The sequence below is a fragment of the Gloeophyllum trabeum genome, assembly GCF_000344685.1.
Source record: "Gloeophyllum trabeum ATCC 11539 unplaced genomic scaffold GLOTRscaffold_00013, whole genome shotgun sequence".
Lineage (NCBI taxonomy): Eukaryota > Fungi > Basidiomycota > Agaricomycetes > Gloeophyllales > Gloeophyllaceae > Gloeophyllum > Gloeophyllum trabeum.
In genome coordinates this window covers 1,150,584-1,171,159 of record NW_006920422.1, presented here as the reverse complement: position 1 = coordinate 1,171,159, position 20,576 = coordinate 1,150,584, and the positions used below count along the sequence as shown (strand labels likewise).

Sequence of the window (20,576 nt, the reverse complement as noted above, 5' to 3'; positions counted from 1 at the left end):
CTCTGCAAGTCGTACACGCCGTGGTCTCCAGGGTCGTAATTAATGGCGACCGTCGTCGCATGATCCTGCCTAATTTTCTCGATGAGAGGTGACTTCAGCCGAAGTTCCATTCTGTCCTTGTGGACTGTCGCGACCAGCCTAGCATGGGCAGGATCTGCATGCACAAGGTGTAAATCGATACCGCGGCGATTCGTTTCGGTAAGCATGTGCAGTCCAGCCTCCACGGCCATCTGACGACTCGAGGAAGCCTCAGACTGGAAGCCTACAGGATATATGGGGTCGACCAGGTAAGAGATCTTGGCGTAATATACATGATCGTCGAAGTCTACGAGAGATGTTCCCTGCTTGCTCCGGATGTCGACATAGGTGGACACTGCTTCCACTTGGGTCGCGGTTGCCTCTCCCAGGTAATCCAACGAAAACCGGTCATCTCTCTGAATTACGAAACGGGTATCGGGAGTGACTCCTTGGATCGCGCCGGCCTTGATTTGGTAACGCCCATCCCTTTTCTTCTTCAGGCGGACCAGCCGCTTGTCCACCCCAAGAGCCTTCCCCCCAAACAGCAGGGCATCTTTGCGCTTCCCTTCACATTGCGGAGTCTGTGTCAGCCATACCTGTGTTTCTCTTCCAGTTTCGTCTTTCTGAAGGTACTCAAATTTGAGTCTTTGAATCTTGTTCATCAGCGACGAATAGGACATTGAGGGAAGTGTAGGGTCCTTGAGAAGGACTGATAATTTATTCGTGAACCAACCGCTGTCTCCGTCTTCATATGCCTGCTCGCTCGATCTGCAGGCAGCTAGGAGTACGTGGCTGTGGAGAATGCTCGGCTTGGTCTTTACCGATCGGTGATGGTCCGCTTGAGCAGCAGCAGTGGGTCCAGGACGCGTGTGTCGCAGAGGTGGCAGGAAGCGTGCTCTCAAATTTGCACTTAAGCTCGGAGTGCTCCTTGTGCCACTACCTGAATGACAACAATCCATAATAACCGTGATGTTATCTCCCTTTTCGTTCCATAACTCCATGAGAAGATCCCCAAGCTCCCAGTCTTCAATGTCCCAGACGACATCCGCTCTGCGATCCGCAGGGCAGATTGCTTCATGCATGTGTTCCTCCCGGCCTCCAGTATCCGCATAATTGTTATTCGCGTCTTCATCCTGGAATTCATCATCGTATTGGTCGAAATCGAGATACCGTGTCCCATGTCCTGCAAAGTAGAAAAGTATAGGATCATCCTTCTTGATCCGCTCATTTTCAATCAGATGAGTGCGGAAGGAGCTGAGAATTCCTTCTCGTGTGGCTTGTTTATCGTAGAGGGTTGCGATGTTTGCCTCTGGAACGTGCAGGCTTTTCACGAGGAAGTTGCGGATATTCTTGGCGTCAGGCTCCGCGCAATGGAGATTGGCCACCTCAGGCAGTTCACCATCCCCGGCCAAGTCTGTACCACTGTAGTCGTTGATTCCGACGACAAGTGCGAAAATCGAGTTTGCATCCGACATGATCTTGGAATGGACGAAAATGAACGGGCCAATAAATCAAAGACGAATAATGCTCACCGGCGGTGATACTTTATTGTATGGGAATACAGTAGTACGGTGGGGGTCTGACGGCTTTATATACCCCGGCGCTAGATGCTCGAAGAAAGATTTAGCTCCGCGAAGAAGTGCCTGAACGTTACTGAGCTTGACTCGGAGGCGTATCGAGACTCTCTGTAACGAGCGTCTGTATGCTCTGAAGCTTGCAGTCGACGCTTCGAGACAGTTCAACGTACCCTGGCGTACGGGCCCTTATCGTCACGATGTCCAGCTGCGCTTGATCTGACCATCGCGTGCTGGCCCTGCTTGACTAGGTGGCCATCGATTAGCGTAAACAATTAAGACTGATCAGAATAAATAACCCGCCACGGACTTAGTGCTGTCAAGTTCCTTAATATTGTCTCTCAGCCGACGCTGTACATGTATGTTGCACATAGTTTCCATGCAGTGGATGCCAGTGCTGCATGACATGAAGACGAATGGACAACTTACATGTACATCAGTGGAATCTAAGATACATTTGCGACGCTGTAAACAGGCACGGTAACACATGATCGTGCGTCCAAGCTCCCACCTCATTATACTGTACACAGATTAATCAGAAGACCAATACATCTATCCCTTCCAAGTGATGTTCATTATCGCGCTGCCAAGGGACGTGAGCAACCCAGCGAGCCTCCCTACATAGCATTGCACTACGCACCTGACAGAGGACAATCTTACTATCATCGATCATAACATTCGAGCACGAGTACGCTTCCTGGCTCGTCACCTCCCTGTACGGCAGGTACGTCGATATCTCCTCCGGGAACTCATCCACCTTGACAACAGTAGGTGCAGTTACATTTTTCATACGGTCCGCATCCTTCTCGTCGATATCGACTCTGATAAGTCTCGGGTTAAAGTCGCGGATGACCAGTCGGAACCTATCCGTCTCCCCCTCCCCACCCGCGGTCTTGTCCACAATGCGATATCCATGGATGGAATGTATCCATGGCGCCTCGTACTGGTGGATAAACCATCGCGTATTCTCGGGACCCCAGTCTTCCCAGTCTGTCTTGCTCAAAGGCACAGACTCGAAGAAGACCCGCGTCCGCATGATCAGAGTGTGGCTGCTCGTCCGCTGGTTTGTCTGATTGAAGAGATTGAACGTACACAGCAACACTCGGTCCTCGTCGGCACATTGGAAGAGCGCGGGTGCATGCAGAAGGCCTGACTTATCCTGTTTAAGAGGAGCCACGTCGGTAACAGGGTTGAAGCTCAATATGATGCCCCAGTATTCCCAGCCGTCACTGGGCCGCGGGAGACCGAACCTTGCCCGACGGACCGGTGGAAGCACCGAAGCTCCCCGATTGTAAAGGGCTGGGTCAGTGAACGTGTAGAAGCCCAGGCAACCGTTAAAATCGACCGTAAGGAATGAAGTCCGAGAAAGAAGGCAAAAGTCGTCAACGTGTGCAGCCATGTCATTCTCCATTGTGACCTAGTAATGACGTGAAGGATTCAGAAACAATTAGCACAGAAGAGAATACTTGGAGACGTACAATGTAATCACAATCAGACCGCCAGTTGAAGAGCGAGAGCCGGACCGTTGTGGCGCCGTCGTCTGCTAAGATGGCAACAATGTCATCCACGATATGAATCCTAACGTGGTGGAATGTCTGTTCGATGGGCGGGCCAGTCCTATCGATCCAGGCCCGATTGGGTAGAGGTGCGTTCGGATGAGGCTCGTTTGTCGTAAGACTTCTCATGTGGACAATGTATTTGTGGTCTCGACTACGACTCACCTCAGTGCGTCTTCACGAAAGATCAGGGGAAAACCTACTTAATCGGTGCTGAAGAGACCATCACTAGAAGGTCCTGCGTTGGATCCATGCAGAAATCAAGGAACTGACCACCCTCATCGATCAGCTGCATATGCGTCCACGTTTTGAGAGGAGAAAACGGGTCATCCGTTGCAGTCGGCAGACGATGAAACTTGAGAGGCCCGGAGACAGGAGGGTGACTGCCGTGTCCATTTGCGTAGATGCCGCCAGCAAAATCGTACACGCAACCATTCTCTGTCATATTGATGCTGTACTTGTTTAGTGGCTTCAATCGCGTCCATCTCTCAGAGTATTCTTTAAGCCTCGTCAGGCGATGATGGTACGGAATGTCAGAGGATGATGGGGCCTGAGCCATTCCATGAAGCGCAAGCTCCGTAATATATCTCAGGTGAGAGGACGACAGGTATATGTCTCTGACGAATCTGTTGATCTACAGGAATCGTCAGTCCACAGATGAATCCCGCGTTATTTGGTGGCTAACCTGGCTACATCGCGCCAGATCTCTCGGAGGCAGGAAGGCAAGGATGCGACAGATAAGCTCGACAGGTAGGCTGAAGAGTTTCGGTCTCGAAGGAAATATCTTCCCGACATGTCTAGCATTCACTGCGGATTTGACGACGGTAGGAACGAGAGGGTCGTGCATCTTGACTAGTACTACAGTGTTATGGGAGGTAATCAGCTGCAGCAAGCAAGTTTATATACAGAGGCTGAAGGGGAAGCCGAGGTGCATGCTTTGGCCAGCAGCGCTGACTGCGTCGAAACCGTGAAAGGAGGAGAACAAGGTGTGGCCGTGATATAACAATACTTACGCGTATGTGCGCAGGATTTGAGGCATTAGCGGCCGCCTTCCCACGGTAACAAGTATAATGACCGTGTAAGACATTTGTTACCGTGGGAATTGGACACGTCCCTACTATCTGTACGGAACGTACGTGCATGTCCTTCGAATGCAGTAGTGGCAACATCTTTCCGGTTTCACGGACGCCAGACGACGGAGATACGAACATAGGTGCTTTGACAATCCGCGGGGTTCTCTGGGATGTCGAGCCCAAGTCCTACGAAAGGCCTGATTTCTCCCCTGCTCAGCCCGCAGCCGTCCACTCCCCGAGGATCGCTAGAAGGGGACCGCTCGAACGCGCCACCTAGCAATACCAACGCCGTTAATGGTCATAGCTATGGCGAGGACGAAGACTCTGACCCCGTACAAAGGCTACGGGATGAGCTGGAGCGGACGAAGGAAGAGAAGGAAGCTCTGGCCGCTCAATACAGGAACCTTCTGGGCAAGCTCACTACAATGCGGACAACGCTGCAGAACAAACTGAAGCAAGACGCCGTGAGTCCAGACTATATATGAGGGAGGCGGACGGGTCTGAAACTCCTTAGGAAGAGCTCGAAAGGCGGGAGCAGCTCGTTCAGCAGTTAACGGCGGAGAACGAGGACTTGGTCTCCACGGTAGAGACCCTCAAGTCCGAACTCCTCACTTCCAATGAGGAGGCCGAGAAGGCTTCCAGGGAGCTGGAGGCCATGCGCAGTCGAGCGCTGCAGGAGACTGCCCAAGAGACCATCGTCCGAGAGCGAGAGCTACGTGAACTACAGAGCGAGCTCGAGCGATGTCGGATAGAGAAGGATGAATGGGAGCACGCTGCCCTACATGAGCGAACATTCGCTGATGAAGCTAGGGCTACCATAGAGACTCTGCAGAGAGACCTGGAGATTGAACGGGAGGCGCGTGAAAGGGAGGCAGCCCAACTTGAGTCGGAACGCGAGAAAGCCAACAATCTACAGTCCGTACTCGAAGACTTCCAGACAGGTAAGATTGAATATGACTTCCAACTGAACATATAACAACAGTTCTCTATCGTAGCGAAAGAACATGAACTGAAGCAAGCTGTCAAGGAGCACGAAGACCAATTCAATCAGTTAACTCAGTCTTTGGCTGAATATAAGCACAGAGCATTGACAGCGGAGGTACGCCACTCTTGTGAGCTTTGTAGTGTTTGCACCGAACTCTCTGCAGCTACAACTGGAAGAATCAACATCCAACTCTTCTCGAATACAAAATCTCGAGAAAGAAGTGAAAGAGAAAGAGCTTCTCATCCAGAAGTTACGCCATGAAGGTATAGTCACATACCATCTCCTTACTCTAGTCGTCATGAACCCGTGATCACAGCAATTATAATGAATGAACACCTAATGGAGGCCTTAAGGCGTCTCCGACGTCAGTCATCTGCGGACAATGTCGATCGGCGGCTCGTCACCAACGTCCTCCTCTCCTTCCTGGTTACGCCACGCGCAGACAGCAAACGGTTCGAAATGCTGCAACTTCTAGCTTCAATACTGCAGTGGAGTGACGCGGAACGTGAAAAGGCGGGTCTTCAGCGGACGGGACAGAATGCGAATACCGGTTCCTCGATATGGAGTCGTTCCGCAAGTTCGACATCGTTATCCGCAACGAAGTCACCAGAGTTGGAGAAGAGCGACGAGACAGAGGTAGAGCGAAGTCCTTTCCAAGGCAATTAATTGAACACTGACTGACAGCGTTCGCACAGTCATTTTCCCGGTTATGGGTGGAGTTCCTCCTCACTGAAGCCAATGCCGGCCAAAACGACTCCGCGATATCTCCACCACCGGACTCGCAGAAGCGGGGGAACAATTCTCTGCCCGGATCGCCGACTCGTTTGCATCATCTCTCGCCTGGGTCGCCATTGTCACCTCGTCGTCTCGCCTCTTTCTCATCAGCATCAGCCATGGCGAGTTCGCCCAACCTGTCTTTGCCGCCTTCACGAAAAGGGAAAGAAAAGGAAGTCGTACTTTGACGTACGCATCGCGGCTCTATTTCCTCCCTCTATCGCTTTCAAACATCCCCACGGACTACTTAGTTGTATATTTATTTTATGTCTCTCTTACGGTTGCATCACTCGGGGCAGCTCTATCGAAACAAATGCTCCAAGCCCGGTCAACGTTGCGCTACAACAAGGAACGTATTAAAATGCTACTGTCGGGTACGAGATGGTCCGAGACGAAGATGTATGATATGCAGCGAGTGAGCAAGGAAGTAGTCAACATTAAGCATGGCGTAACCAGCCGACATCTAAACCAGTCATCGTGCGCATATCGACGGGGTATGAGTTGTTGCTCTCCTTAAGCAAGCCGGCCAGACGTCGGCAGATTTCCAATGGGTAAGAAAGGTTTTCTGCCTGGGGAAAACCAGGGAATTTGTCCAGAGTACTATGCCGGGTTATTGGGTAAATCGACTAAGGAGAGCAGACCGGCTTGAACGTACCTTCGCAGATCTTCAGGTGCGACGTGCGGCCCTATTATCTTGAACAGTACTTTAGCTGCACGAATAGAGTCGGACTGCGGTATTAAGTAAGTTGCGGGAGTATTGTAGGATATCCGTATACTGGGTTTGAACAACCAAATCTACGAGAGAGTTAGCACTCGCCATTCATAACCTAGGCCAGACTTACGAGGATCCGCGGTCGCTCGCTTTCTTCGTCTAGGACAACAAATCGATAGGTAGCGTGCGCTTGAACCAATTCCATCATGTCCTCGACGATGAATGCTGACAACGGTACTGGCGGCAGTCTGAAAAGAGTAGAGACTAGTCAAAGATGCGAACGCGTGGGAGCATCAAGGAACTCACTCTTTGGACGTGGACAGTGTTCGAATGGCATACTTCAGGAACCTATACGAATTCGTGGGAGGTTCATTTGGGTGGCAATGTGCTTGACAGCGTCCTTTCACTGCCCCACATAGACACCTAACAAGTCTCCAATCATCGTTCCCCTAGAGCCGAAACCGTCAGCTTCTATCCTATACTCGATGATCATTGAAGTGTGCTCTCGCATGTAGCTCCCGTGACGAGGACCTCTGTTACACGAGAGTTGTTTAAGCGAGTACACCAGCTTGCCGCTGTTATTCTCGGACAATTTGTATCAGCCAAAGACGATACGTCTGCCGGTGCCCTGTGCTGACAACTCATCCTCTGCCAAGTGCACCAAACCAACTCAGGGCTCGGAGACACCTAGCAAAGGTGGCTATCAGGCAAGACACGCGACCATTGGTAAGTGTCCCAATGCCGGCCTTCTTGCTGCCCTGGACAGTCTAACGTAGACGAACATGCTTACCTTAGTTTCGGACACGACAAGGTTGCCTTTGACCACGCTAGACTCGTCGAAGAGGATATAACTCCCTCCTACTAATGCCTGACCGGCTTTCGGCCAGATCCCCCGAGTATGGATCGCCACTTGGTCATGGACCTTCTGATCTGCATGGCACATCCAGGCCTCCACCAACTCAGCCCAATGCTCTGACGGTAAGTCCCTGTAGCTAACAACGCCCACCGCTTGAACAAGGGGCAACGAACAGGAAGAACAAGCGAAGCTCGATGGGCTGGCAGCAGATAACTGCCTTGCGTCCATCAGAGGCTCCGAGTCGAGCTCCGAAACTGGACCGGCACTCCGGGGATAACTGGGCAGCTTCACCTCAAAGTGACTCCCAGACGAGCGGACTTCCCTAATACCTGATACCACACGCACTGGAAGACTCAGCGGAGGCGATATCCCACCGTTGCCGGTGATAACAAGCCGTTCCCCGTCAGTATCTGAGGCTGAGGGGAGCACCTCAGCTTCGAGAGGTGTCCCAGGCATCACATCGCCAGCCGTGAAGAACACCAGGACGTGCTGCAGATTCTCATGGTGCTCCGCGACGTAGTCGACCGCGAGCACTGGTTGGATCAGTCCCGATCTCCGATAAAAAACATTTGAAACTGCCTCACCTGTATTTACCGACCTTCCGCTAGAAGAACCCGGCCGGCTAGACCGTCCTGACCGACTTCTCGAGCCACTTGTCTTGGGTCTCTTCATAGCTTTCGACTCCGGAGCAGTCGAAGAAGCACGCGAACTTGACGAGAGCAGCCACGACAGCGGCGGTGATGACAAACTGCGACTGCGGACGCTCTTCTGCGAGCGGAGACGCGCTATGGTGGGGCGCATCCCTGACTCATGCGTCGTACGTTCAGACACCTCACCCAGGGTGTTTAGGTCCGCCGGTACCGAGGGAAATCGGGGCATAGGTTCCCGGATGAACTCAGGCAATGAGAGCAGTGTCTCCGGGTCTCTTTCTTTGGGAGGATTAAGAACAGCGTCTTGACTGTGCAAGCGTCCAGCGTCCGAATGCTGCGCCAGTTGCTCTACGAAAGCCTCCCGCTGTAACACATACTTAAGCACAACACCAATCGAAGAATTGGCGGCTCACCTTTTCCTTGTCCTTCCGTTTCGCCTTCTCAAGCTTCTGCTCCATCCCTCCTTCAAGAACAACCGACTGATCAGCGATCCTGCGGCTGGATGCCTTACCGAGTAGCTCAAGCATGCCGTCCAGCTCCTGCAGGTCCCGTTCCTTCTCTTTCCCGGACGGCGGGCCCGCGAGCCGCGCGCGTTCGAGCTGCTCGACCTTGCTCTTCTTCAGTTCGACCCGCTGATTGTGCAGCTGCGGCGCCACGAGATATAACCGGTCGATAGCCATCGTAACCGCTTCCAGATCCATCTTCATCTTCTCACTGAGCCCGCTGCCCAGATTGGTAGCGGAAGACGTGGGCTCCTGAATGGTCTTAGAGTCTGACTTCAAGCTCGCTCTTTCAGCAAGAGAGCTCGATTCGGCATCGTACATGGGTAGGTGCTCCGATCCATACTCATATTCACCCGCATCGTACTCCGGTGGTAGAGAGTCGAGCATAGTGTCCTGGAATGCAAGCTCTGTCCGTCGCCTGCACAGCGATTGCACCGTCTCCAGCTCCTGATCGATCCTCGACCACAGCAAGCTCGTCTCCACCGCCAACACTGGCGGCAACTTAGATTCGATTCCGTCCGAAGAGTACAGACGCTCCACCTGGAGATCACTCACCTGCCTGCGCAGGGTGTCGAACGGGTCGAACGCGGGTGGGGGGTGGAGTGCACTCCCTGACGAGGAGGAGGATGGGCCAGCGGACGGAGACTGACTGGATATAATGGCTGAAAGGCGGTCGAAGTGTGCGAGGAGCGAGACGAGGGCATCCACGAGCTGTACATCGTGCAGGTCGAGGTTGGGCGTAAGCCGCCCTACGTGGGCCTTCAGCTCGCGGATCAGCTCCGCGCTGTCGTCGGTGTCGCGCGTCTGGACCATGGTGTCCGGTCCTTCATGGTTGCGCAAGTTCGATACGAGTGTCTGAAGAGCCGAGGACGACTGCGTAGACTCGACTTGCGTCGAGGTGGATGCATATGGGGACGGCGGAAGGGAATGGCGACGATCGGGGACGATGTCTTGCCAGTCCGTGTTCTTCGAGAGGAGGGTGTTTAGGGTCATAACGCATGACCTCTGTACATACGCTATGGAGGGTAGGACCTCCCGCTAGGGTCGATAGATGATGCCTGTTAATACCGCGGTAGCTTTGGACGATCGATACGACTTACCACATTCTCCTTGCCATCTGAGGCGACTGCATCGCGCCTCTCCTCAGGATGATAGTCCGCCCCTCTCGCGCCGACGCTGGCCTCGAACTCTGTCAGATCTTCCGCGATTTGATCGCAGGGCCGCGCAGCGCGCGTCCGTGCCCTCGGGAAAGGAGTCGGGACGCCAGCCCGCAACGCTGACGGCGAGAGCGCCGTCTCTCCCAAGTCCTCTTCGTCGCGGCCTCGCGTGAGCGTCGCCATGCCGAACTGTCGCTAGTTGGAGTCCGTGCAACCGTCACGCACGCCGACCTGCAGCCTGCAGGGAATCTATAAGGATCATGACGAGATGTCAGTTGATACAATGATAACGAAGGACATAATACGAGAATTACCAAGGCTACTTTTAGTCAGAAATTCAAACAGAGTCTTATGAGCGCTGCTGCATGCTACTGGTTTCCTCGAGGCTGCTCGAAAGCCTTGCATGGAATTCGCGTCTAATTAGCCGACGGCCACACGCCGGACAGCTTTCTGCTTCAACTCGACGAATATCGAGTTCGTCGCCAACATCGAGCTATCGCTCTAATATTCCTTCGATACATTCAGAGTCAAATACTCGAAGGAACACAATGGTAGGTACTATGGCTCCATAGACGCGGTACGAGCGATATACCACCCGTCTGGCCTCGACGATAATCGCACGCCGACAATCGCAAACTATAAATGAATCAAAATCGTGACATGTTTACAAGAAGTAAGTAGGACAGAAACTAAAGCAACAGACGGGAAGAGCTGCAAGTAATAGCTGTTCCACAAATCATCACAACCAAGTGCAGACCTAATTCCTCCTCTTGATCCCGACTCTGCACTCCACCGGTTTCCTCAAAAATCCTTCACGTGTTTCGAACTGCGGAAGGCAGACGTGAGAAGACCCATATTGGTAGATGAAAGACGAGTGAATATAGTACCTTCTTCTCCGGCTCTTCAAGCACGAAGTGGTACCGCCGAAAAATCGACGAAACGATAATCATCAGCTCCATACTAGCCAGGTTGCGCCCCACACACGCCCTGGTTAAACGTCAGACCCCCATATCCTCAACGCGATCAAGCGACCTACCTAGGGCCGTACGAGAATGGATTAAACGCCTTATTGATCTGCGCCTGGTCGATCTCAAACCACCGCTCCGGCCTAAACTCATCCACATCCGGCCCCCATACCTCCTCGTACCTATGAATCGTATAGGTCGGCACACTCATAATCGTGCCCTCGGGGAACGTCCTGCCCAGCACCGTCAGCCCGCCTTCCGGGACGACACGCGGCAGACCAATCCCCGATGTTGAGTGGACGCGCAGGGCCTCGTTGATCACCGCCTCAAGGTACTTGAGGCGCTTGACCTGCTCGAATGTCGACACGGGGTCGTCATCGTTGCCCAGTGCTTCGTCGAGCTCGGCTTGTAGTTTCTCTTGCACGCGCGGGTGTAGGGCCAGGTAGTATGTGATCGCGCATGACGAACTGCAAAACGCGTAAGACTCGAGTAGCGTTATAGAGATAAAACGACCGACTTTGACGTTGTATCCGAGCCAGCGATGAGTTGCGTGAGCGCCTCCGCCGTGAGTTCCTCCCTCCCCATCGGCTTCCCTTCGTCGTCCTTCCCCTCCTGGAGTTTGCTGAGCAGATCCACACGGTCAGTCGGGTTCCTCAGCCGCTTCGCAACGGCTGCCACCGCAAGCCCCGCGAGGTCCTTGACCGCCTTGTTCCCGTTACGGTACCACGGGTGCAGGCGCTGCACGACGGGGCGGAACCAAACCGGGAGGACGCCCATCGACGCCGAGTACTCGCCACGGTCGTTGAGGATCTGCACGGCGGGGAGCGAGCGCACTTGTACGGCAGAGTCGTCCTTGCCGTACGCAGCCATCGCGTCGGCGTGCGAGACGGCGACGGGTGCCGAGTCCTTGCAGGCTTTGAGCATGCCGAACGGGGATCCGAAGGCCAGGTCACCGATGATATCGAACGCGAGGTAGTTATACCCTTTAGAAGCATAAGCAAAGAGCGGTACGGACGATACCGGAGAACTTACAAGGCAAGCAGTCCAACCACAGTCGTCCCTCGCGGCCCTCCCACCCGTTTCCCTCCTCACCCCGCTCACCCTTGGCAGCCAAACCGCACAGGCGGTCCCACTGTTCGATGAACTGCCGCACATACAGGCGCACGTGCGGCTCGAACTCGAGCACGCTCTTCTGCGAGAAGATGTGCGAGACGATCTTGCGCTTGCGCGCGTGCTCGGCGCGGTCGCGCGTGTTGAAGAGCCCGCGCCTGATTGAGACGAACGCGTCGTAAAAGTCCGACTTGAGCGAGCCGTTCCCGTGCGCGTACACCGTCTGCAGCGCCTCCGGGTCCGCGATCGATAGGTGGTTCGGTGCGAGGCGAACGAATGTACCTGTCGATGAAGCGGGGGGTTACATAGAACGCCCGTAGTTAGTTATTGAATGACTTCGCCGGGGCAAAGTAGACAGACACAAAGGGAGCGGCGGACATCGGCTGGCCAGTCAACAACATGAGGTCGTCTTATCCCAATTGGAGTCAACCGGGAGTACTACGTGCGCCATGTTTACAGACAGCCGAGCACCGAGTCGCGACCGCATTCACGAGTACGAAGGTCGCGAGCATCGCTATACTGAATTCCCGCCTCCGAGCCTTCGCTGCACCTGAGGGGATTGAACAGGGAAGGCGCCTATGGTATTCCTTTATGAGAACGACCCGCCGCTCTCCCTCTTACGAGCTGGCCCAGTGGGGGTCCGACTGCCGGCTTGCCACATCTCGTTGCCACATCTCAGCCACCACGGGATTTGCCGCCGACGCCATACACCGGCTTCAGCCGGCGCGAACTCAAACCCCACAAATAGTGTCCAGCCTTGAGCTGCAGTTCCTCCATCGGACCCCTTAGCTTAGGCCTGAGCCTGAACCTGGAAGCGCGAAAGGAGGCAAAGCGCCTACGAAGTCTAATAGGAGTTGGCAACGCACCATACTTCTTGTGGAGGTCGTGCACAACTTCCGACCTGTGCCCCTGCGCGCTGACTTTACCCAGCCAGGCGTCCGAGAACTTTGCCAGCCAGGGGCCTGGGTAACTTTTTATCGCATGGGGGTCGGTGAAGTACGGCACTATGTGCGCAACCGCGACCACCGCAACCAGGAGGATCAGGATGTTCGAGACGTCGGCGTTGAGGATACCGGAAAGCATATTCAGAGCCATTTTGGGCGACGCAGTTGAATGAAAGATTAAGACGGCAGAGAACTGTTGCGCGTGAGTCTTATATACCCTCGCCAGCGCCTGCTGCGCCCACGGGAAGGGTCATGAGGCTCTCCGTATAGAATCGAATACCCAATTCGGCGGTATTCCCGGGGCTACGATTGGTTGCATCGTCTTCCGTCGGCAATCGGGAAATTGGATTTCAGTTTGGTTCCGGTTGGACGTCAGTTCTTCTGCTTTGCGGGCACAGTGCAAGTAACCTTTCTCCTTACAGGGCATTGGGCGTATATGGGGAGGGTGTATGAAATCCTAGTCTGAGACTGCTCCGGATCTACGGCCTGCGGCGCAACGCGTGACGTCCGATATGCGAGAGCGTGACCAGGAAGGTTCACCCGAGGAAGCTGAAGATGTTTCTTGTCCGTTCGCAGCGGGCTCAACTGTAAGTACATGAGTGTGTGTGTGCCAACTGACATTGCAGAACATTAGACCAGCTGAGATTCTACTGCTCGGGCACCTGCCAATCAAAACCGCCCCATGCAGTACGAGGGGAACACACTGTAACTGCTGCTCCACGTCTGTCGCGGCACATTGCAATTGAGTGCTAACGTCTCCAATAGCTCTGGAAGCAGCAATTGCTGGCTTTCTGAGCAAACATTTCACCATCTACAGTTCTGTTATGGTTGTTTGGTTGAGAGATACCCTGTAGGACAAGAATCTTTGGTGTGTCTATTGTTCTGCAATCAGCTGAAGTAACTGTTTACCTGCTCATGCCCAAGCTGAAAGCTAAAATTGACCAGTTTTGAGCAAGAACTGTCAACTTGAGGGTTGAGTTACTTCACAGTTCAGGAGTAGGAGTCTTTACAGCTGGGAAAAATATTGTATGAAGCAGGATTCCCTTTCATACAACCTTTTTGCCCTGGTCTACAGATCCTAGCCCCAAAATGTAACCTTAAGGGTGCATCGATACATCCCCAGGTTTCTCAAGTTTGCCTTTCATGGCAAGGTGCACCACCAAAAGGCTGGTGAATGTGATGTATCTCCCTTTGCATTTGAATGTGGTACACCTTGTGTTGAACTGGCCATTGACATGATTTAGCCATGACATCCCAGCGGGTGTGCCTGTTGTAAGCATCTAGCCAATTTCAAAGCATCTTCAGTCAGTCAGACTTGTCACTGAACATTATGTCCCTGGATATTGCTTAGTCTCATCCCCAGACCTTATAGGGAGTACAGAGACTCTCAGTTGGAGTGCCAAAAATATCATGCCTGTCCTCTATAAGAACTGATACATTTTTATTGTGAATTATTGCTGTCATCATAGGTCACAATCTGTCATGGTCCCAAGATCTTGTCTGTGCACCCATGTGTCTTGGATAGATGTCTCCCATACATATAAATGCAATTGGATGAGCTAGCATACATGCCATGTAACTATGCTGCAGGATGAATCCTTGCACAAGTAATTGGATGTGTATAACTTATCTCGAACCGGCAAGTTGAGTGGTTTTGGGCTGTTCACGTCAGCTTGTTGTCACTATGATGACAGCAATAGTTCACGATCAAAATGCACCACTCCATATAGAGAGGGTGTGCATGAGATTATTGACACTCCAACCGGGACTCTATCAAGTCTGGGGGTTGGATTGTCGAAATCTAGCTCCTCCGGGGGCAGGTGCTAGTTGTCTATCACTCTATGCCTTCCTGGATCACATGATACAGATAAATGGTATTGTGCACGTGACCCAATGTGATTAGAAGCACACATCTGATTGGCCGCTAGCCCTCATTAGCACGCTCGGTGCCTTTGCGGGCAGCGCGGCTGCGTCCCAGTTGGCACTGGACACTTGCAAGGCCATGCCAGTGCTCCTGTCCTAAATGCCATGTCGCAGAGCCCCACCTCACCTTCTCCCACCATTACAAGCCCCGGCAGCGGCAGCACCAGTACCAATAATGACTTCTTTGGCGGGCCCGCCTCCCCGCCAGTCATTCTCGCCATCCTCGCAATTGGGATGTTCGGGATCGCCGCGATGGCAGTCGTCGGGTGGAGGAGGACGCATGTAGGGAGGAACCTTGTTCTCAGCCCGTTTGGGCTGGAGCTGCTTGGGTTGGAGGCAGCGGAATTCCAGATGAAGGAGCAGAAAGTCGTAGGGGAGAAGCCGGAGCTTTGGGATATGTGGCTCGCTGGGGCTCCGTCTGAGTCATATGGCAAAGGTCATGGGCTGTCGGAAACTAAGGTGCGGTGTCTCGCTTTGTCCTTGCTGATGAGCAGGCAATGCTTACATACATGCTTTCAGCCCATCGCAGCTTGTGCGGTCAACTCGTCTGAGCCGAACCACCGACATCTCGCTGATGCTCCCCGCAATTTTATGAATTTCCATCTCCCCGACAGGAGGCAAGTGGCCACAGATCGGGAAACATCCCCGAGCCCTGCGGATCTCCAGCTAGGCACTCCTGTACAGGTTGCATTCGCAATCGTCATGCCTTCTCCACATCGGAATGATAAAGCAACAAACCATACTCTTGAGTATTCTATCGGACTACTGCACACCAAGGTCGGCGCGGATTCGAACCCGGGCTGATGTCCACGACTTGCGACGAGACGCTTCAGTATGGGGTAACATGTATTACTAGTTTCACGATCTTTCGGGTATGTACAATAGTTGTTTATGGTGTAAGTATATATGATGCTCTAAAGAATCCAGAGGACAGCGGGTTACGAGGAGACACTTTAGAGCGCCGGCATGTAGCCTGATAAAATGATGACAGGTTAGATGATATCCACGACTCGCAGCCCAGTTTGCTACAGGGTGCACAATCAATCCAACCATCTTCCAGGTATGTACAGTTAGACTTCGCAGTGTAGTATAGAACTAATGTTACTAAGAGTCTAGCATGAAACAGATTGTGGCAAAATACTGTACGATGTCCTATACGATGTAGGTCTTTAGGTCCGTCCATGACACACATTATCATCCCGGTCCATGATCTACAGCAGATTTGAGCGTCAAGTAGCCTCAAATGAGAAGACCACGGACCTCTGGTATCTTGTCCCGCGAGAACAGGAAGGTAGGGCGAACGCAACTTGGGTATATTCTTGCTAGGATCACAGCGCCCCTCAATCGGACTGGCGCGTATGATACCCAGGTTGGTATAATAACCGTGCAAACCTTGCATAGCTCACTGGCCGGAAAAGCACAAGCTCAGCGCTGGCGAGCGAGGGTCATGGTCCACATATAGGGCGCATCCCAAGACCGGGACAGCCCTGCAAAGCGGGTATGGCGCTGCAAACAATCTATCCGCCTCACCCCGCGCGAGCGCTCATAGTACGCGTCCGGCGAATGGCTCCAGCGCTGGTTGAACGCCGCGCCGACGCCCTCGCGCTGCTTGCGCGACAGCCGCTGCCACTCGGCCCGGGTGACGGGCGTGCGCAGGGCATGCGCGATCGCGAGCAGGACGTCGAGGACGCACACGCCGCGCGGGTTCGCGACGTAGATGCGCCAGCTCGCGGGGAAGGGGAAGACGTTGCATTTGATGGTCATGGAGTACACGGGCGGGCGCGTGGCGAACTCTGCGAGGCGGGCGTAGGAGAGGGGCTGGTACGAGCGGTAGTGCCGCACGCTGCCGTGGTGCGGGTCGGACCGCACGTCCCAGAGGATGCGGCACCCGCTGCGGCGGAAATGTGAGTAGCGAAGGAGGGAGTGGAGAGTTACGAAAGGCATTGTGGTAAAGCGGTGACTGTAATTGCGGGTGTGAGATGGCGGGTTCCCTGTATTTTATACCCGCGACAGTAGCTGTTGCAGTACAGCACTCTGTCTTCCGGAACCGCGTCGGCGCAATAGCGTCCTTACAGTTGACTATCCAAGAGCCACAGAGCAGAGCATTCTGGACTGACCAAGTCATATGAAGCACTTGACTTGAGGAAATGCCCTTTCGGGATCCTCGTTATATGATGACGGGTGCGCGGGGACGGACCCTCAAGGAAACATACGGGAGTTGTAGGTCCGTATATTCGGTTTCGCGGCGATGCAAGTGAGTCAACGCCTCGGGAGGGGCACTCCCGGTGAAACGCTGCTCAAGATAGCACATAATTAGCACCTGCTGTACAGGAGGCGCCCATGCCCGAATCCGCAGGCCGACGGTGGACATTGTCCGGTGCACTGCCGCGGAAGAGTCCCGGAACGCATAGCTGAGACCGATGGTCATTGGACTCACCAAGCAGATGGACGCCGTGTCGAATTGTCCCCTGCCAGACCTGTGTGTCTGCTTGGACCTCCTCGGCCAGTTGTCGTGTCCTTCGTAAGATTCTGGTATTGTGCGACCCACATATTGTTCCCGGTAGGCCCCAGGGATGGCCTTGCACGGCGCAGACGAATCACTTACTCGTGCCCCGGAAGCTGGGTCGACGCGCTAGCACTGTATGCATACCTGAGTTGGCGTCGTACGGGAGACCGATCAGACAAGTTCAGCCAGAGGCTAATTGGATCCAAGACATGCTCTGAAGGAAGCTATATGAATACTTGGAATGTCATCCCGCGAACTTCCCTGCCCATTACCTATCAGCGGGTGCGGTCCGCCAAACTGGCACTAATAGTGTTAGCTGCAGTGAAAGATGGCAAATGCATTATAATATGCAGTGACGTACTAGTATGACATTGTGTATGAACGGGAAAAGTTCAATCTGACACTGGGTTTTGTGGTTCAGTATTCAGCACAATCCCTCCCGGTGGACGTAAGAGAGTACCATGCTAGAAGCTCGGAAGATCATTGCTGAGACCTGGCAAAGACTCGAGCTAGATCAGGTGGTCTTACGTCGCAAGCTTGGATGAGCCGTGGTAATTTCGTTAGTGACACATTACACCAAGCATACGCACTCAAACATGCGCTGACACAGCAAGAAACCTTTGGAGGTAGTATTCGAGACTTGGGAGCTCAATCCGCAGCCGACCAAAGATCAGGGCTCTTGCAAGATTGATCTATGAAAGGAACCAACTGACCTGCGCCTTCTCAGGACCCATGAACGCTATAGCATGTCTGTCAAGCACCCCGGTTATAACGTTATAGTAACGCCCACACCAGATTTGTGTGGGCGGTAAGCAATCATTGACTGGGATAACCTTGAAGAGGACCATTACAACATATGACGTCGCGAACAGGCGCCGCCACAGAGTCCAGGTTGTAAGTGTGTGAGCCGGTTCCCGCTCAGTGGTCTCGGTCAAGAAAGCGGTATCGTTTCAGAGCTAGAGGTCTGCAGTATGGACCATTCAGCGCGAGGCAACCCCTGTGCTAGAAATGAACCTCGCGAAGGTTATACGATGATAATAGGTGAAGTGATATTACACAGAATAAGTATACAACCAAGAAAGCACATACGAAAACAGCAAAGCGAGGAAGTCGTCGGAATAAGCCCATCACCATGACATATCTAAATAAGTGTCCGACCTATGATCAGGGCGCTGCCATTTAATGTATCAATGAGACCCAACTAACCTGCACCTCTCTTACTTCTCCGGACCTCATCCATGAGCGCCATAGCATGCTTGTCCAGCATCTGGATATAAGGTTTCAACGACGTCCGCTCCGAATCTACATGGACGAGCGGTCATCAGCGAACCCAAGTAAATCCTCCACGCCGAACTCAGACCAACCAGCATGGCGCTCCTCCCCCTCAGCGCTATCCTGCGCCATCGTCTCGTCCAGTTCGCGCAGCAGCTGCCTGACCGTCGGCACCTGCTCCGGGTCGAAGTCGTCGATGCGCGCGGGGTCGATGGGCACGCAGATCCTGCCGGTCTTGGGGTGCACGCAGAAGGGCGCCTTGAGCAGGTGGTTGCGGTGTTTGGAGACTTCGGCGTCGAGGCGCGGGTAGGTGTATTGAAGGATGATGTCTTCCATCGCTGCTTTCATAGCAAGCTGGTGTGATTTATCAATGCCTGAATGGGGACGGGCAAGAAGGATACGCACGCGCCGAGAGCTCCCCTTGTCTAACACCCTGATCATATTCTTCAAATCATCCCACTTCTGCGACGATGATCTTCCGGGATTGAGTTCCCACAGTTTTCGTAATTCGTGGACTATAGTCTCATCGGGAATGAGGCGCAAAAACGCCTCACATCCTTCCTCGCTGCGAAAACAGTCCTGATCGTCTAAAATAAGTTCGGTGAAGCATTCTGCTAGAGGTTCAAGGGCCATTCTGTTTACTTTTAGTTGGGGGTTTGGCCGGAGGCAGAATGATTGCTTACTGCAATGACGGCGGCAGAGGCCGAGACTTTGGCCTAGCATTCACCTTTTTATGTTGGTCCTTACTTCCCGTGATCACAGCTATCCAATTGACCACCGCCCTCCGTTGATCGTCCGTCAGCTCCATCGCCTCCTTGTCTGATATCCACAAGTGAATCCCACGCCGCCCAGAGTACACCCATAGCAGATGTTTGTATCCAAACTGGTCGCGGAGGGCGCTGTCCAGCACTTTCACTGCAACGGCAATGAATGCCCAGCACCGCTTGCATATCCCGGCGTCGGAGCAGCAGGTACGGATCGAGTCGTAGTCGGTCATATCGATATCGAAGACGAGCTCGCGTTGCATGGGAATAAAGCCGCCGGGTCTGATCGTTTTCTTGTCTCGTGGCTGGGATAGGAAGACTGTTGGCACACATTTTGAAAGGTATACACGTAGGTAGACTCACTCTGGCAGTGTACACTGGTCCGATCTCGAACCTGGTCGGGTTCAGCGCGCACACCTGCTTCTTAAAGTCGTCCACAGTATTAAAGGAGTTGTAGCGCAAGTACACGTCTCCCTGCAACGTGAACGCGAACTCGCGGTGCGTGTAGAGTTTCGTCGGCACATGTTCATGGTTGAGCCAGTTCATTATCGACTTGAAAGGGTACAGTCGTCTGTAAAACGCAAGCATAACCTCCGGGGAAGCGGGTTCATGTTCCTCTGGGATAGTCATACTTGGGACTGGGAATCGGGAGGAGGTATGCGACGCGTGCAGTGAGAGGTAATTTGCGGTGTCGTTACGCGACGCGACGCGCTGGTACGCGCCCGTCACGTCACTGTTGATTGACAGACTCACTCCCAGACTCCCGGTGTGTCCAGCTCCTGCAATCAGAAATGGAACCCCGCACTTGGTAAGTATATGCGGTCTCACCGTCACATGATGTGGACTTATCTCCATTTGAAATTGGATTGATGTGACAGGACATGACTTCGATCCTTTGGTGCGGCACCGACAGCAGGGTCTAATAGACAAATCCTTCGGGTGTACTGTCCGCGTACATTTCTTGCAGGAAACCGGCCTTTTGGGTGCTGCAGGATGCTGCGGTTCCAACTCCAGGTCGCTGTTGCGCTTGCAATCGCGGCGGTTGGAAGCGTCGGTTTCCTCGCTTTCTACGGTGTCGGGAACAAGGAAGGGCAAATCAAGCTGCCCGTATATTCTGACGAGCAAGAGGATGGAACACCGGATCCCTTCAATGTGACGAAGCCAGAGGATGCAATAGACGGCTACCCGGTTAATGAGCAGGAATTCTGGCACAGGGTACGCTGCGTGAGCCGCA

The 20,576-nt window shown here is 53.4% G+C and overlaps 9 protein-coding genes across 9 annotated transcripts in view; 3 read left to right on the top strand and 6 right to left on the bottom strand.

The window, feature by feature from the left end:
• Window positions 1-944: 944 nt before the first annotated feature.
• GLOTRDRAFT_47282 (uncharacterized protein) lies at window positions 945-1,493 on the bottom strand (the record flags this gene model as incomplete). Its single annotated transcript, XM_007870974.1, has 1 exon — window positions 945-1,493. A coding segment is annotated over one exon (549 nt), but the record flags the coding sequence as incomplete, so codon positions are not given.
• A 469-nt stretch (window positions 1,494-1,962) lies between these two features.
• GLOTRDRAFT_117721 (uncharacterized protein) lies at window positions 1,963-4,094 on the bottom strand. The gene is made up of 5 exons (XM_007871310.1): window positions 3,834-4,094; window positions 3,352-3,782; window positions 3,071-3,302; window positions 2,233-3,009; window positions 1,963-2,175 (listed from the first exon to the last, which is right to left on the bottom strand). The coding sequence occupies exons 1-5, from the start codon at window positions 3,993-3,995 to the stop codon at window positions 2,128-2,130; spliced, it is 1,650 nt and encodes a 549-aa protein (XP_007869501.1). The 5' UTR covers window positions 3,996-4,094; the 3' UTR covers window positions 1,963-2,127.
• Window positions 4,095-4,310: 216 nt separating this feature from the next.
• GLOTRDRAFT_80624 (uncharacterized protein) lies at window positions 4,311-6,168 on the top strand (the record flags this gene model as incomplete). The annotated part of the gene is made up of 6 exons (XM_007871309.1): window positions 4,311-4,685; window positions 4,736-5,162; window positions 5,217-5,320; window positions 5,370-5,469; window positions 5,523-5,842; window positions 5,902-6,168. Exons 1-6 carry the CDS (start codon window positions 4,392-4,394, stop codon window positions 6,166-6,168), a joined length of 1,512 nt encoding a protein of 503 aa, XP_007869500.1. The 5' UTR covers window positions 4,311-4,391.
• Window positions 5,391-10,041, bottom strand: GLOTRDRAFT_140695 (uncharacterized protein; the record flags this gene model as incomplete). Its single annotated transcript, XM_007871308.1, has 10 exons — window positions 5,391-5,469; window positions 5,523-5,842; window positions 5,902-6,580; window positions 6,636-6,775; window positions 6,823-6,940; window positions 6,999-7,141; window positions 7,483-8,081; window positions 8,133-8,562; window positions 8,612-9,739; window positions 9,802-10,041. 8 exons carry the CDS (start codon window positions 10,039-10,041, stop codon window positions 6,418-6,420), a joined length of 2,961 nt encoding a protein of 986 aa, XP_007869499.1. The 3' UTR covers window positions 5,391-5,469; window positions 5,523-5,842; window positions 5,902-6,417.
• A 370-nt stretch (window positions 10,042-10,411) lies between these two features.
• GLOTRDRAFT_80617 (cytochrome P450 monooxygenase pc-bph) lies at window positions 10,412-13,016 on the bottom strand (the record flags this gene model as incomplete). The annotated part of the gene is made up of 6 exons (XM_007871307.1): window positions 10,412-10,684; window positions 10,746-10,845; window positions 10,895-11,290; window positions 11,341-11,806; window positions 11,856-12,215; window positions 12,800-13,016. The coding sequence occupies 6 exons, from the start codon at window positions 13,014-13,016 to the stop codon at window positions 10,616-10,618; spliced, it is 1,608 nt and encodes a 535-aa protein (XP_007869498.1). The 3' UTR covers window positions 10,412-10,615.
• A 1,889-nt stretch (window positions 13,017-14,905) lies between these two features.
• Window positions 14,906-15,736, top strand: GLOTRDRAFT_122919 (uncharacterized protein; the record flags this gene model as incomplete). Its single annotated transcript, XM_007871306.1, has 3 exons — window positions 14,906-15,259; window positions 15,320-15,672; window positions 15,721-15,736. The coding sequence occupies 2 exons, from the start codon at window positions 14,906-14,908 to the stop codon at window positions 15,602-15,604; spliced, it is 639 nt and encodes a 212-aa protein (XP_007869497.1). The 3' UTR covers window positions 15,605-15,672; window positions 15,721-15,736.
• Window positions 15,737-16,225: 489 nt separating this feature from the next.
• On the bottom strand, window positions 16,226-16,744 carry GLOTRDRAFT_47572 (uncharacterized protein; the record flags this gene model as incomplete). The annotated part of the gene is made up of 1 exon (XM_007870987.1): window positions 16,226-16,744. The coding sequence occupies one exon, from the start codon at window positions 16,742-16,744 to the stop codon at window positions 16,226-16,228; it is 519 nt and encodes a 172-aa protein (XP_007869178.1).
• Window positions 16,745-18,305: 1,561 nt separating this feature from the next.
• GLOTRDRAFT_117716 (prim-pol domain-containing protein) lies at window positions 18,306-19,959 on the bottom strand. The gene is made up of 6 exons (XM_007871305.1): window positions 19,706-19,959; window positions 19,262-19,647; window positions 18,984-19,212; window positions 18,671-18,932; window positions 18,513-18,608; window positions 18,306-18,447 (listed from the first exon to the last, which is right to left on the bottom strand). Exons 1-6 carry the CDS (start codon window positions 19,928-19,930, stop codon window positions 18,434-18,436), a joined length of 1,212 nt encoding a protein of 403 aa, XP_007869496.1. The 5' UTR covers window positions 19,931-19,959; the 3' UTR covers window positions 18,306-18,433.
• Window positions 19,960-20,335: 376 nt separating this feature from the next.
• The window catches only part of GLOTRDRAFT_65198 (multidrug resistance-associated ABC transporter), a gene marked incomplete at its 5' end in the record, with an annotated part of 7,786 nt that continues 7,545 nt past the window's right edge, over window positions 20,336-20,576 (top strand). The window contains one exon of the mRNA XM_007871304.1: window positions 20,336-20,557. Coding sequence (XP_007869495.1) covers window positions 20,336-20,557 — 222 coding nt within the window. The remainder of the gene's footprint in view (window positions 20,558-20,576) is intronic.

Coding starts and splice junctions, on each gene's coding strand:
- GLOTRDRAFT_117721 (XM_007871310.1), bottom strand. CDS start 3,995: ATGCACGACCCTCTCGTTCCTACCGTCGTCAAATCCGCAGTGAATGCT. Junction 3,783..3,833: donor ATCTGGCGCGATGTAGCCAG/GTTAGCCACCAA, acceptor CGATTCCTGTAG/ATCAACAGATTCGTCAGAGA. Junction 2,176..2,232: donor GTAAGATTGTCCTCTGTCAG/GTGCGTAGTGCA, acceptor GTCCCTTGGCAG/CGCGATAATGAACATCACTT.
- GLOTRDRAFT_117716 (XM_007871305.1), bottom strand. CDS start 19,930: ATGCTTGCGTTTTACAGACGACTGTACCCTTTCAAGTCGATAATGAAC. Junction 19,648..19,705: donor GACCAGTGTACACTGCCAGA/GTGAGTCTACCT, acceptor TTCCTATCCCAG/CCACGAGACAAGAAAACGAT. Junction 18,933..18,983: donor ACAAGGGGAGCTCTCGGCGC/GTGCGTATCCTT, acceptor AAATCACACCAG/CTTGCTATGAAAGCAGCGAT.